The following is a 13,826-nucleotide window of genomic DNA, read 5'->3' as shown; positions in this document are numbered from 1 at the left end:
TTTTCCGTGAACAGGAAGTAACCTCTTTTCCGTGAACAGGAAGTAACTTTCTTTCGTCCCGCTGGTCAGAGACTCAACAGGAAAGTATCTCATATTCAGGCCGATATGATATATTTAAAAAGTTGAGAACTATCAAGAAAATAAAAACAGATTCTAGATATTTCACCCAACATTTAACCCTTTTGTCTGATTTTTTAAAACTTAAAATAAAATTACTTCATAACTCAATAATAGACCAAAAATGTAAGGAATCTGAATATTCATGTGAATCAAAGATGAATATATTGACGGATATATTTTGTAGAAACATACTGATTTTCCACAATAAATACCTTGACTTCCTCCTCGTACTGGAACCTTCGTTTGCTGACGATGACGTCCTCGATTCCCCTCCGGTCTCCGAACTTCTTCTCGAACATGGTGTAGAACTTGAAGAGCTCCTGTGCCTGGTGCTTAGGGATCCGGTCCAGAGCGTACTTGTAGATGACCCGAACACGTTCAAACTGAAAAGGGACAAAGATAAACAGTTTTAATATTCCAGCAAAACAAGAAAGCAAAGGAGTGAGGCTCTGATATGAATTAATTAGGTGGGTTTAGTTCATCACAAACCTCTTTCTGCGTCTCCTCAAACTTGGCGAAGGCCACAAAGAGGTTTTCGTCCACATAGTCCTCTCCGAAGAACTCCACCGACCTCTCGTACACCTTCCTGCTGTGAGCGATGTAGCCATGCTTCTCTTCAAAACGAGCGTACTTGATCCAGTTCTTCACTTCGGGGTGAACGATGACGAGTACAGCGGAGTTAAGGTTTGATTACTCGACAAACAAATATCTTTTTATTAGCAAGTTTTTAAAGCAAAAAACATCAAATATTCTCTGGTTCCAGTTTCTCTAATGTGAGGATTTACTGACTTTGTTGTCATCACTTCACACCCACAAAAAAAGGATATATCGCTCATAGATGGTGCGGCCTTTGTCCACTTCCTTGTAGCGCAGCTCAAAGTTGATGTAGGAGTGCCAGGCCTGCTCATCGGGCTCCCACTCCATCCAGCGCTCGAACGCCTGCCTGCAGCCGGCCACGTTCCCCAGCATCTCCTCCATGTAGGTGTACTTGTACCTTTTACCGCACACAAAGTCAAACGTGAATAAATAATTCCACACTTTAACGTTAACCATCAGAGTGTAAATAGAGTTTTACTGACTCAGTAGAATTATGAGCTGTTTAACTTCATGACACGCGCTGTAAATGTGAAATGAAGCACAAACTGTTTCCTTCGTACCAGAACTGGTTGACTCGAGGGAGGATGGTGATGGCTCGGTCCCAGATGTTGCGGGCGTGGTTGACCTGCCGGCTCTTCATCTCCATCTCGGCGTACTTCAGCCACAGCGTGATGTTGCGGTGATCGACGTCCAGCGCTCGCTCGTAAATGGAACGAGCCCTAAAAAAACCAGAGGAAGCAGCGATGAGGGAAAACTTTACGGCAGAGACGTGTGTGGGAATGTTATGAGGAAATCATTTCCTGGCTGACTACCTGTGGATCTCCTTCAGGCTTTCCTCCCATTGTGCGTATTTGATCCAGTTACTGATGACAGTCCGATTCTTTCTGATGTTGTCTTCAAACCCCTGAAAGAAAAGGTAGAAAACAGTTTGACAGAAAGTTAGAATACAAGTATAATCACGTGACACAAGGGCGGCACTTTTAAGCTAAGTTTTTTTTATCTAAATCGCAAAATTGCCAACTGAAATTTTCGATCCACAGGAGACAAAATGTTTGTTATATATGCTGCATTTAACAAGTAAATTATGCTAAAACATCCAATATGAATAAAGAATCTCGACTGTTTTAGTCAGATTTGACACTTTTACTTTCTTCACTTACTCGCTGCACGTTTAAATCTAAACATTTCCGTCAGTGGAGGAAATGAGAGGCAGCCACTCACCTTCCTCTTCTTGAGTTTGTAATCGTTGAGCTCCTCCTCGTCGGTGATCTTCTGTTTCGGTGGCGGCGGCAGAAGTTCGAGCTCCCTCTCTTTGGCTTCTCTCAGCAGCTGCTCAGCAGTGATCTGAACCTCTGCGGGAGCTTTATTCTTCACCTGCAACACAACAACAATAAGAAGTCCTTTAACATGAGTTCTTCATGTCTTAATGCTGACTATCCATCACTTGTGAAACCGTCTGATTTCTTTAGCCCGTAATATAAAGATCTCACTTATTAAGTTGATTGTTTGAGTCAACACAAGAACAGGAATTTAACAGAAATGTTAAAACTGGGAATATTTCAGAGGCAACTGTGAGTAAAACATGGCTATGTGTGTTTTAGTAGTATTATACACGTATGTGAAGAATGTAGGTGTACTTAATATGACCGTGCCAACTGATTATATGTGTATATGAATGTTTATTATATAATATACATAGTAAAGGGAACCTGCATACATGTATAGAACATTTCTATGACTGTACACAGCTACATTCAGGTTCAACCCTGATAACTCAAAGAAACAGGTCGGTCTGGTTACAATACAGGTGAGACTGAAGACTAATTAATTTGGTTATTTTAGTTCTCATTATAAGAGGATTTCAGGGCAACATGTTTCGTAAAATATACATATTTCTTTAGTTTGGATGACTTTGCAAGACTTGAGCTGTGAGGAGCTCAGGATTCTTTTGTAGCAGAATGAATTAGTTCTTTGGAGGAGACAGAGCACTCCGTCTGTATTGTGATGTTAAATGTTCAATCTTTGTTTCCACAGGTATATAAGGGGGCTTATAGAGCGATGTGGACTTGACACTCGTATACACATGAGTCCTCCACTTCCTACTACTAGATGTACACTGAACAAAAATATAAACGCATCACTTCTGTTTTTACTTTGCACGCAAAAAAGCGCATTTCTCTCAAACTGTGTTCACTAATTTGTTAAAATCCTTTGGTAAGACAGTCCATCCACCTGTCATGTGTGGCACATCAATATGCTGATTGAACAGCATGATTATTACACAGGTGTGCTTTGGGCTGGTCACAATAAGAGGTCACTGTAGAAGTGTGCAAACAATATCAAATATTTCACTTCAACTTATGATCAGTGGGTGCAAAAACAAAGGTGTTGAGTTTATATTTTTGTTTAGTGCAGCCAACTCAGCGTACCATCTTTTAAGTGTTTATGAATATTATAAATATGTTTGTGTGAGACTTGATTAGATAACTTTTGAGAGGAGATAATACACTTTGTGATTAATGTGTAAATTCAAGTTGTTATGTACACTTGCTTGGATACATAAGGTGCTTTATAAATCCATGTGGACTTAGCATGTGTTTGTGCATGAAATAAGCTAGCATCACTTCTCCTCATGGGGTTATATGTAGTGTGACAGCATTATGTATGCATGTATTATGTCTAAAACATACAATAATAATGATTATGTATTATGCATGTGTGTCAGCCAATTCAGCTTACCTTGTTTTACATATTCATAAAATATTGTGTTTGTGTGGGCTTCAGAAAGAGTGGCGAGCATTTAGAAACATGTTTAAAATGAGTTTCCAGAGACGTGAAAAGCCTAATAATGTAGACAACAGGAAGCACTGACTTGATAACGTATCAGAGCGTAAACACAGTAAAACCCAAACAAAGTGCAGCACGTTGGACAAATATAACCAATACAAACCCTCAGTTAGCTTACAAAAGGAAAGGAAGCTAACGTTAGCGGTTGTCGAGCTCGTGCGGTTTCCGTCAGACCGACGTCACCACTCCAATAACAATAATTTTAATGTATATTCTTATGTGATATTACAGATTTAAGCGATCTACACGTGGTCAAAAGCAAACATGCGTAACCTTCTTTAAACTTTAGCGCTAGCTGTCTGTTAGCATGTAGCTTAGCCGAAGTAAAAAGAGCTCATGGATTTTGTACGGGAGCTTTTATTTCTTTTTCTTTTTCTTACCTTCGCCACCTTCGGTATCCGCTGTTTACCTGCCGCGGTGGAAGCCATGTTTGCAAAAACGTACGTTCACAAACTTACCTAAGAAACGTTAGGACAACAACAACACAACTAGAAACACACGACGAAACGTTTTCAAGCGCCAGCCGCCATGACAGTACCCAGCATGCATTGCGAAGTCTTATTCCGTTACTGTGGTTACGGAGTTTGTTTGAGCTAGTTAGCAGTTAGCTAAAGGCTGCTGCAGTTATCCGTGTTAACTTACAGGTGTTTGTTTTGTTTTAATGGGGCTAAAAACGCTACGTATCATTTAGTTTTTTTTAATAATTCTCACCACGAGAAATATAACCACGAGTATCACCACGAGTTAATATAAAAAATAAGACTGACGTCATAGTTTAGGTGTAACTTGTGACAGGTGAGTAACAAATGTTAAACCAACACGTGACGAGGTTGTTGTTGTTGTTGTTGTTGTGGTGGAATGTAACTATATATATGTATATAATACATATATATAGAGTTTGTTAAAGGTGTAACTTGTGAAGGTGAGTAACTCTGTATTGCATTATATATATATATATATATATATATATATATATATATATATATATATATATATATATATATATATATATACAGTGTGGTATTAGTGCTTCTACTAAAGATCTGAATACTTCTTCCACCACTGCTGTCGTGACAGAAATAGTTAAATAATAATACAACGTTCTGTTAACATGAGCCCAGGTGAAGATGAGGACCATAACTTCAGCCAGGGGCCACGAGGAAACTGTGACCGTCAGAAGGAGCGAGTCGGCGGATGCTCAGGGGATCGACGGCCTCATCGGCGCCTCGGCTCTGGCGGTTTTTGGACGGGTCAATATAATTCATCTTCTGTAAGACGAAACATTCCTTTGTTTAGTGTCTTAAGTGTAGAGAGTTTATAGAATATAGGCTTTCTGTATGGACGTACACGAGGGCTTTGATCATTTCATCTGACCATGAAGTCTATGGACAACATACCATAACGATGGAAGTTTATTTGTTTTTGTACATTTAGTACATGTCATAGTTACATTAATTGGAGTGGGTTGTCATTCATACTGTAGCCTACATATCAGAGTTATCCATTCATAGTCCATATTGGCTTATTATTTATTCTGTTTGTACAGAATTTCACCGTATCACACGTTATATTTATGTGTTTACAGCATGTGCACGTTTCTACTTTTTCCAATCTCCATTTTGTTATAGTGGTACTTACAGTGTCTATAAAGTTGACTCCAATGGAATCTCCTTACTCTATACATTTTTATGATATTTATAATGAAATAAACTTCTAAAACCATTCCTGCAAAGTACTCCACTCCTCCACTCTCCATCTGGATCCTTAGTTCATTGCAAACACTCATGAAAGAAATGTATTTAATCATATTTTGGCAAAATGAAGATAGGAACATATGAGCGTACAGGTGGATTATTATGATCCAGAAGTAGTTTGAGAGGTCTTGATGGACTTTTGTGAAATCTCGTCTTGAGAGTAATCATAGTACTGATTACCTACTTGTAGTACATTTTACAGTAAGTGTTGTTATCTCCTCTGGACATGATTGTCTGGTTCCTGTTTGCTCTCCAGAGAGAAAGCCAATCTGGCCGTGACTCTGGCCAATGAGAAGGATGACATTCTGGGCCACGCTTCCTTCTTCGATCACCCCATCGGACACGTGGTGGATCAGACTCAATGGGAACCTTTCCTGCACAAACACTTCAGCGCTGAAACATGCACAGTCGGTATCATTCATGAATTCAGATGATAAGAGTTGCTGATGCAGAGTTGTTCTTATGATTAATACTGTTTATGTGTGCTATTAGTTTTTGATTGGTATCTTTGGCCTCAACAGAAGCAATCTGATACGCTCACACTAAGACTTCTACAATAGTTGGAGTTTGAAGTAAAGCTACTTTTTTTAGATCAAGTGAAATGAAAGTAAACTGGAGCAAACTAAAGCTAAATCTTCTTCCCTCTGCAGCCGTTGAACACACTCTTCCTCCACATCTTCGTGGCACAGCTGGATTTTGCCGCAGCAAGTGTAAAGGAAATAATGAGGTATGAAAAAATAAGGGTATATGTCCCTTTTTTGTTTTGTAGTATTTTTATCTGGAATATGTACTTTCCAAATATAAATTGTGTCTGTTCTGGTGTAATTCATGTCAATATAGTTGACTTCTTGTGTGGTGAAGCGCTAATAGACAGCTGGACTGTAAAGTTATGAACGTGACACAGTCATGTTTGCATATTTAAAACAGCAGCAACTCTAAGGAGCTTTGGTTATAGTCAACCACAGAATGCAGATTCATAAAGGTTGATGCAACTTCTGCCACATTTGAATTCCCTCGCTGCTGCTTCTTTGTACAGGGCCGTCTTTAACGCCATCGCAGAGCTTGAAAACATCTGCCTGGTCAGCCCGTACGTCGGACGTTTAGGTGAGGAGCTGCTTAATATCAGTTGTTAGGATTATTTAATTCTTCACACATTAACTTCCAAGTCTTGTGTTGCCTGCTGAACCACAGAGCCAGCGCTTGGTGAGGTGTTTGAGCCGCTGCAGCGTCTGACGGACCGCGGGCCTCGCTGCTTAGCATTCATCTGCCACAGACCAGAGCACTGTCCAAAGCTCCACGCCCGCCCGGCCAGGTGACGTCAGCTGACTCCTCCCCACTAACACTAGTGTTCATATACATGTCCACCACCTTGACCTCCACACCCCTTTCCCTGCACTATGTATGAATGTGCACTATATGTACGTGGACATTTTCCCTTAGCACGTCACGAGCATAGACTGTTCATAAGAAGTGGACGTAGTCATCATGACGTCACTCATTGGTTTGTGGACTGCGGTTTTGAAGCGTTGAGTTTGACATTTTGACCGTCACCATCTTGGTTTTTTGGAACGGAAGTGACGTAGAGACGCAGAAACTATGATCTAAAAGAGGCTTAACGGGTTTGAGGAGGAGCTCAGTTAGTCTTAATTATTAGTGGGTTGTCATGTTTCAGTGTAAGATACATGTTATTGATTGGCGGTGCTCTAAGATGTGGGCCACTCCTCTTTTTTTCCACAGGGTTGAAGATCACGATAACATCATGCGCATATTTGCAGAGCAGGCGAAACTTCTGTCAGTCATCGACCGGCCGTACTTCCTGGCGGAGCTCGTCGAGGCGCAGAACGAGAAGAATCACGTCGCAGTTTGTGAGGTTTGTTCCAACTTTTAGCCTTTTTCTTGAGAGACCATTTACTGTGGTTCAACGCTCTGATATTTTGTGAGTTATGTGGTTTCTGAACCATCATCTAAAAGCAGCTCGCTGATGATGCTTTTGGCTGATTGTCAGAAATCCCCCCCTCTCCCAGGGACCATGGGAGGCGACAGATCTCCCCTCATCTCCCCTCCAGTCGGGCTGACATGTGTTCATGGCAGCATATGGCAGATACGAGCTGATACTTGGCCAAGACATGCTCTCACTGAACATATTGTGTCCAGACATCTGAAGCATTTTGGGGCTTTCTGTCTGAATATGTTCAGCGCTCAGAGAACAGACAAAACATCGCCCCAGAGGGTTACTGCAGCGTGAACGCCGCAACCTTCTTGTGAAGCTACAGAATATGTCATTTAAATATTTCTTGTCCTGGTAGATGATCTGTTACAGACACAACATGGTCCAAACTCAGATGCTGTGAGGCCTTCTTTTCTTTGTCAGTACTACCAAGTTCTTCTGCTGTTTATTGTGAATCATCTCAGGAGAAAGCAGCTCCCTGAACATTAATACAACTCCTCCATTAACTGTCTTATTGACTTGTATTGCAGTAAGAGGGAAACGTGAACGTGACTGTCTGTGAAGATGTCGGCGTGTTTGCTCCACAGAGTGACGGCGTCACCGTCGGCTTCATCAGTTTCACGTCTGACGTCGATGTGAAACTGCTGAACGGCAACTTTGAGTTGAGTGAGTTCGATGGTTTGTACAAACGCGCCGAACCTGCAGCTCAGTCCGACTCGAGGGAAAGCCAGACCTCCGATCCACAGCAGGTACAACTCACTCACTCATACTACAGCTGTTATTCAGGGTAAAGAAAGACACGGTTAAATATAGTAGTTGTAGTAAAGACATGGTTATGATATAAGTGTTTGTGTAGCAGTACATCTGTCATGAATTGTATAATCTTCAGTCTTTATCTTCTACTTTGTGGTATGTTTGTTGTTGTTGTCACTTCAGGAGGAAACACAGAAATCCAACGCTGTCTGCATTCAGTACTTCATCATTGACAAGAATTATGAAACGAGGTAAAGTCAGGATGAGGTCTGAGGGAGAGTAAGTAGTCTTCCTCTGAGCTCCACAGAGCTCCATTAAAACACACCAATGAGCCCCCATGTTGCTCCTTCATCACCAGGAACACACCGTAGTTTATTCTGACTCGTTCACACATACAAATACTCACTGGAGCACCTAATGTGGATCAATCCGCCGCTGAAAATAGTCCCCAACAAATGCACTATATAGTGATAAAAACTACAGCGACCAGCTGTTTTATGAGATTACAGAGACTTTATTATATATTTGAGAGATGTTTTCACGTCTTCAATAGAACCAATGGGAGCTAAGAGCGACGGACAGGAAGTCAGAAAGTACTGAGAGACGAACTAACATGTTGTTGGTTTTGGTCTTTTCTTGGGATTCGTTGGCTGTGAGAAAAATAAAGAATAATGGCTAACTTATCCTTTAATAAATATTTATATATTTATATATATAAGTCTTGAGCTCAAGAAAGTTAGAGGACACATTTTTGGAAATTACACAAAAAACAAACAACAAACCAAAAAAAAATGTATAATACATTTTTTAACATGTGACATGACGTGTAAGCCGAGGAAAGTACACATTGAAACAAAATACTGCAATATGTTGGAACAAATAGCTACTTTGTCGTGTTTAAAGAACACAAGAAATACAACATAAAGGTGAAAGAAGATGAAGAAAAACGTGAAAGGGGAACATGCAATTAAACTCTTTAGAATACTTTTACAGAACTACATTACTTTAATTCACGGACACCAAAAGTCAGATACTAAAGGTCTGTATAAATAATAAACATATTATAAAGAAGTATTTTTGTACTTTGTATATTCTCCCTCTGTAATAGATTTCAGAGGCGGTGCTGGTGGCATCCGTCCAGAGCTCCATCAGTCATGTGCTGCGTTAAAGCAGAGAGAGCGACTGTTAGTTGGCTCCTGCTGAGCTCCTCTCACCTCCCAGCTGTTACTAAATATGGAGGCTGGTCGCTTCCTGCAGAGAGTGAGCATATTATTAATGAGAGCCGCGCTTAAAGTGACAGCGTGACAGAGCTGAAGGCGAGAAGTTGAGGCGGAAGCCTGCGGGCAGATCGGTCGGGCAGTTGTTCCACCGCGGTGATTCAGCCAGCTCTGGCTTTGTTTCTGAAGGTTGGCATCCACACATATTTTCACTTAACACTCTTCTTGTTCTTCTTTTCTTCCAGATCAGTGGACTTTATTCCATATATATTCAACCTCTTCCCTGTGAGTATCGTCTTTGCACGACATTTAGCTGACGTTCTGTACCAGAAAATAAGTGTTTAATGAGCTCTACGAACAGTAAATAAGTTAAAGATCACTGCATCTGTGCAAGAGGTAAAATGAAAATAAGACACCCTGCAATCATAATATGTGCACGAAGTCCCATCGTGTAAGTTTAAATAACTGGATTCCTTTACACAGACGGGCTTTTAAGATGCTTGAGAATTCTTCAGAAATCAACCTTTTTTAATGGAACATGTCTGCTCAGTGAAGAGTGTGCGTCTGTATCAGTTGTCCTCGTGTCCGTCTGTCAGGACCTGGACTTGTGCATCATCTCTGTACCGTTACCGTCCTCTGAGATCCCGTTGCTGCAGAGCTTCCTCAGACTGCCGCCTCGCGCCTCCAGCTCGCTGCCCCGTGAGCTCTACGTCCTCCACCGCGACGGGCTCAGGTAGACCGACCCGTAAAAGAAGCTTTTCTTTGCTTCCTACAAGTCTCTGTACGGCTGCCAGCATAGCAGGTTTACAACTTTGAACTGTGCTCAGGGAGGAGGTAGCTTCACATTTGTGGCTCCAGCTGTGAATTCAAGTTGTACATTCAAAACCACAAGTCACTCACATTCACTTTTGCTGCAAGACAAAGTAGAAACATCTTGGTCATGAACCTCTTTATTTACTGTAATTAAACCAACAACGTATTCCTGTTAATGTTCTTACACATCTGTACGCACCGGTGTTGCTCCCGGGCGTGGTCACGCTGCGGTTGCTCTTGCAGGAGTGTGGAGGTGAGGCCGGCCGTGGCTGCAGACCGGCCGGCCGTCTCCGATATGGTGAAGGACCTGAGACTCAGCGAGTCCCTGCTGCGGGACCTGGACCGCTTCTATGAGACCCGCAGAGACCCGGTGAGTCAACACGCTAAAGGTTTCATCTTCAGACACTCGACGCTCTGTTTGTGTTTCATTTTATATATTAATCGTGTATCGCACATTAAGAAACATTCACTCTGTCTTTATTATTTCCTTACCAATGCTTACCTATACATACTTGTATTTTGATTCACATATTCTCCTATAAATAGGAGATGCAACAGTATTCTAACGTATCAGGTGTCTCTTAATGTGATTTTAAGCTGTGTTAGTGCATTCTTAAAACAATGATAATGATGTTATTTAAGCTGTAATTTGCTAAATGCAGGAAATATCATTCATGTCCCTCTGACCTATATCTGTGTATTTACTTATTTCTAAATGTTTTTTACTGGTTCGCCCATCTTCAGTCTGTCACTCACAGTTAAAACTCTCGAGCTCATTGTTAATCAGTATTAAACCAGCTGGCCTGTGAAACGTCCATGAACAGTAAATAGAGAAGATATCAGGTTGAAATTGTAACTGGCTCCCCTTTAAGTGTTTTAAATGACATGATGATTGTTTTGGACGGTCGAGTGTGACTCGAGCCGGCAGTGATTGTCTTGGAATAACCAGGAATATCGCGGCGCGTTTGCCAGCGAACAGATTGGTGAGAATTCAGCTGAACTGATTTTCCTCTCTGACTGACACCCCAGCTGTCACCGCCGCAGCTCCAAAAAGCTGATAATTACTTCTGCAGCCTCTCTCTTCATGTGTAGTCATGGCCCTGCACTGACACAACAAGGTGCATCTTCAGATGAGCACTGACACATATCGTGTTTCGTCCTCACGCAGGACGGCGCGGCGCTGCAGGCCTTCGTGGCCCAGCTGCAGAGTCAGGTTGTGGGGGTACTGATCCTCAGAGATGAACAGGTAGGTGCAGTGTACGGCTCATTGTCCCCAGATGAACCTCGGAGGGTTGGGTTGGAGTCTGTGGTGGTTTTTCGGTTGATCAGCTGTTGTTCTATCGAGCTGGTTTCCATCAGTGTTTGAGCTTTGCACGAATGTGTCTTTAGAGGAGACTTCCCCGAAGCTATAAGTTGAGCACAAGTGAATTTATTGAGTTAAGGATTAGTCAGTGGAAGTTAATATTAATATGTATCATTGATTTAATTGAACTTAGTATGCAGCGACACAAATATTAGAAAATAAAGCTAAAAGAATGTAGGAAAGTATCAAATACAAATATTCGTCCTGAAACTGGAGTAAAGTCGCTTCATTACTTCCTCTGTCTTTGTCAGGACATCAAGTACATCTGCGCCCACTACAACATCGAGAACTTCATCTATTTCAGCCATCACCGCCTCGAGGAGCACGCTCAGATACGCCACTTTGTCCTCAAACGCTCCTTCCAGCACTTCAGCAAACACTTGTTTAAGGAGGCGCTCCGGCTGGCTCGCAGGTCCTGCCTGTTCCTCAGGATCTACCCCTCGTACCACAGCCAGGAGGTGGGTTTCACACACCGGGACCCTCAGGAGCCTTCCAGCCCCCGTGCATGTCTGCTCACATACACATCGTCATTAGCGTAATGACCCTCAGTGCAACAACACTGCAAGAAATATCACCACGAGGCAGTCCATCTCAAATCCACTGATGAGTTGATTTCACAGACATGAATATCAAATGATGCTCAAATACCACTTGATTTGATATTTACTTTAATGCGTCTTATGAAAACAAAGACATGTGGACATGCTAATGTTCAAGTCTTCTTCTGATAATCTATGCTTGAAGAGAATCTGTATGTCGCTCCGAGTAGTAGCTGGATGTAACAGTTTCCAGCTAAAGTAACCGCACCTTGTTTTTGTAACGGTGAACACATGAATTGGTGAGATGGTTTAGTCTGTTGTTCACCACAACTTGATGTCAAGACTCAAGTTCTTTCTTTTTCTTTTCATGTGATAAACCAGAACAGCATCTCATATCATGTAAACTGTCTTCTGTTCAGTCTGATGACCACAGTAACAGATGGATTTATTAATGTAGACGTGTTGTTAGAGGGGTCATTTCTTGCAGAGTGCGGCCCCTCGGCAGGCTGCCGTCCCCGGGGTGGGTCGGGGCAGCAGGTGCCGACGGTGCTGCCAGCTCCACCTCTCCACTCTCATAATAAGACATTTGCTCGACATGTAGAGAGGCCTCCACTTCCTCTGCTAATTACCTTCCCACAAACAAGCCTCAGATCTGGAGATGATGATGATGATGATGATGATGATGATGATGATGATGATGATGTGCAAATAGAATAATGGCAGAAGATAACCAGAGAATTGGCTCCGTTCAGCACTGGGAGAGTTTTCCAGTCAGCTCGTGTCAGTGGTGTAAAGCTTGCATCATCTAGCCTCTTCACCTGAGCTCATTATCACTTTGTCACCTTCCAGTTCTCCCCCCGCCAGAGTCCCCCCCACTGATGCTGTTTACCCTCTGAGAGGGAGTCTCTCGCTGACACTGTGCCCCCCTTTCTGCCCTGCACTCAGAATTCCTGCGTCCACCATCTGGATTCTGTCCTCGGCTGTGCGGTCCCCGTCCGCCCGCGACGCCAGATCATCTACCCGCTGGAGGAGCTTGGCATCAACGGCCCATCCAGGCAGATCACCGAGGACCAGGTGGGCACGGGCAGCAGCTGGCTGACAGGGAATGTAGATTAGCTGAAGGCTGCAGACAGGGAGTAATGTGACCACTAGACGGTGCTGTTTCTACACGATGATTCACGCTTATGTACAGAAGGGTGTAAAACACAGTATGATGGAATGAACATACTTTACTTTTTAACATTGCATTTTGTCAAAGTGTATCCACAAACAAAAACTTTGGTCTAAACTGCTTTTTCCACATATTAACAGAGACATAATTCATCCAATGTCTGTGTTCAACAGCAAACAATGCAAAACTAACTAATACTCTTAAGTGTGGAAAGAGTTTGCTCATTTGATTTAACATGCATCTATATTTCCTTACATTTGGCTAAACATGTTTTGTTCAGAAATGTGCTTTTACACACAGAGAGTTCAACTTCATATGTATTTAATATCTGTGAAGACTTTTGGATCTCAACTACAATTTAAAGTAACGCAAAGTATAAGTAGAAAAGAGTAAACCTTCTGAATAACACTTGGAGTGCTTACTTACAGGTGATTAATAAGATAGAATAGAAGAGTTGAAGTGGTAGTGGAGGTGTAGCACTAACAGCAGATGAGGTGTAAACATCAGAAGCTGGTAGAAGATGAACAGTGATAACCGCAGCTCTTCTTCTCCTCCCGTGTTCTGCTCTTAAATCTTAGTGTGGCCGTGATTTATTTCAATGTCCTGTACTTCAAATATTTACCACTTGTCCAGCAGCGCTCTCTGTAGACCCGAGGCGTCACCGTGTACACTCACATGTTCATTCCACTCCATCAAACCCCCCC

At 42.1% G+C, this 13,826-nt stretch overlaps 2 protein-coding genes across 2 annotated transcripts in view; one reads left to right on the top strand and one right to left on the bottom strand.

Annotated features, from left to right (window-relative positions):
• crnkl1 (crooked neck pre-mRNA splicing factor 1) overlaps positions 1-4,093 on the bottom strand; it is a 7,952-nt gene extending 3,859 nt beyond the window's left edge. The window contains exons 1-7 of the mRNA XM_031866201.1: positions 3,945-4,093; positions 1,939-2,091; positions 1,530-1,621; positions 1,278-1,436; positions 948-1,114; positions 610-788; positions 333-503 (exon numbers count right to left, since the gene is read on the bottom strand). Coding sequence (XP_031722061.1) covers positions 333-503; positions 610-788; positions 948-1,114; positions 1,278-1,436; positions 1,530-1,621; positions 1,939-2,091; positions 3,945-3,992 — 969 coding nt within the window. The 5' untranslated portion in view covers positions 3,993-4,093. The remainder of the gene's footprint in view (positions 1-332; positions 504-609; positions 789-947; positions 1,115-1,277; positions 1,437-1,529; positions 1,622-1,938; positions 2,092-3,944) is intronic.
• A 76-nt stretch (positions 4,094-4,169) lies between these two features.
• Positions 4,170-13,826, top strand: part of cfap61 (cilia and flagella associated protein 61) — a 12,611-nt gene continuing 2,954 nt past the window's right edge. The window contains exons 1-15 of the mRNA XM_031865930.1: positions 4,170-4,359; positions 4,686-4,834; positions 5,575-5,725; positions 5,969-6,045; positions 6,355-6,422; positions 6,510-6,630; positions 7,056-7,188; positions 7,854-8,015; positions 8,203-8,270; positions 9,482-9,521; positions 9,833-9,969; positions 10,293-10,419; positions 11,218-11,295; positions 11,664-11,870; positions 12,897-13,025. Of these exons, the coding sequence (XP_031721790.1) occupies positions 4,692-4,834; positions 5,575-5,725; positions 5,969-6,045; positions 6,355-6,422; positions 6,510-6,630; positions 7,056-7,188; positions 7,854-8,015; positions 8,203-8,270; positions 9,482-9,521; positions 9,833-9,969; positions 10,293-10,419; positions 11,218-11,295; positions 11,664-11,870; positions 12,897-13,025 (1,641 nt within the window). The 5' untranslated portion in view covers positions 4,170-4,359; positions 4,686-4,691. The remainder of the gene's footprint in view (positions 4,360-4,685; positions 4,835-5,574; positions 5,726-5,968; positions 6,046-6,354; positions 6,423-6,509; positions 6,631-7,055; positions 7,189-7,853; positions 8,016-8,202; positions 8,271-9,481; positions 9,522-9,832; positions 9,970-10,292; positions 10,420-11,217; positions 11,296-11,663; positions 11,871-12,896; positions 13,026-13,826) is intronic.

This window comes from Anarrhichthys ocellatus, unplaced genomic scaffold (assembly GCF_004355925.1).
Source record: "Anarrhichthys ocellatus isolate YVR2014 unplaced genomic scaffold, GSC_Weel_1.0 scaffold34, whole genome shotgun sequence".
Taxonomy (NCBI): domain Eukaryota; kingdom Metazoa; phylum Chordata; class Actinopteri; order Perciformes; family Anarhichadidae; genus Anarrhichthys; species Anarrhichthys ocellatus.
The sequence above is the reverse complement of the archived record's forward strand: the minus strand, read 5'-3'. Positions and strand labels throughout refer to the sequence as shown.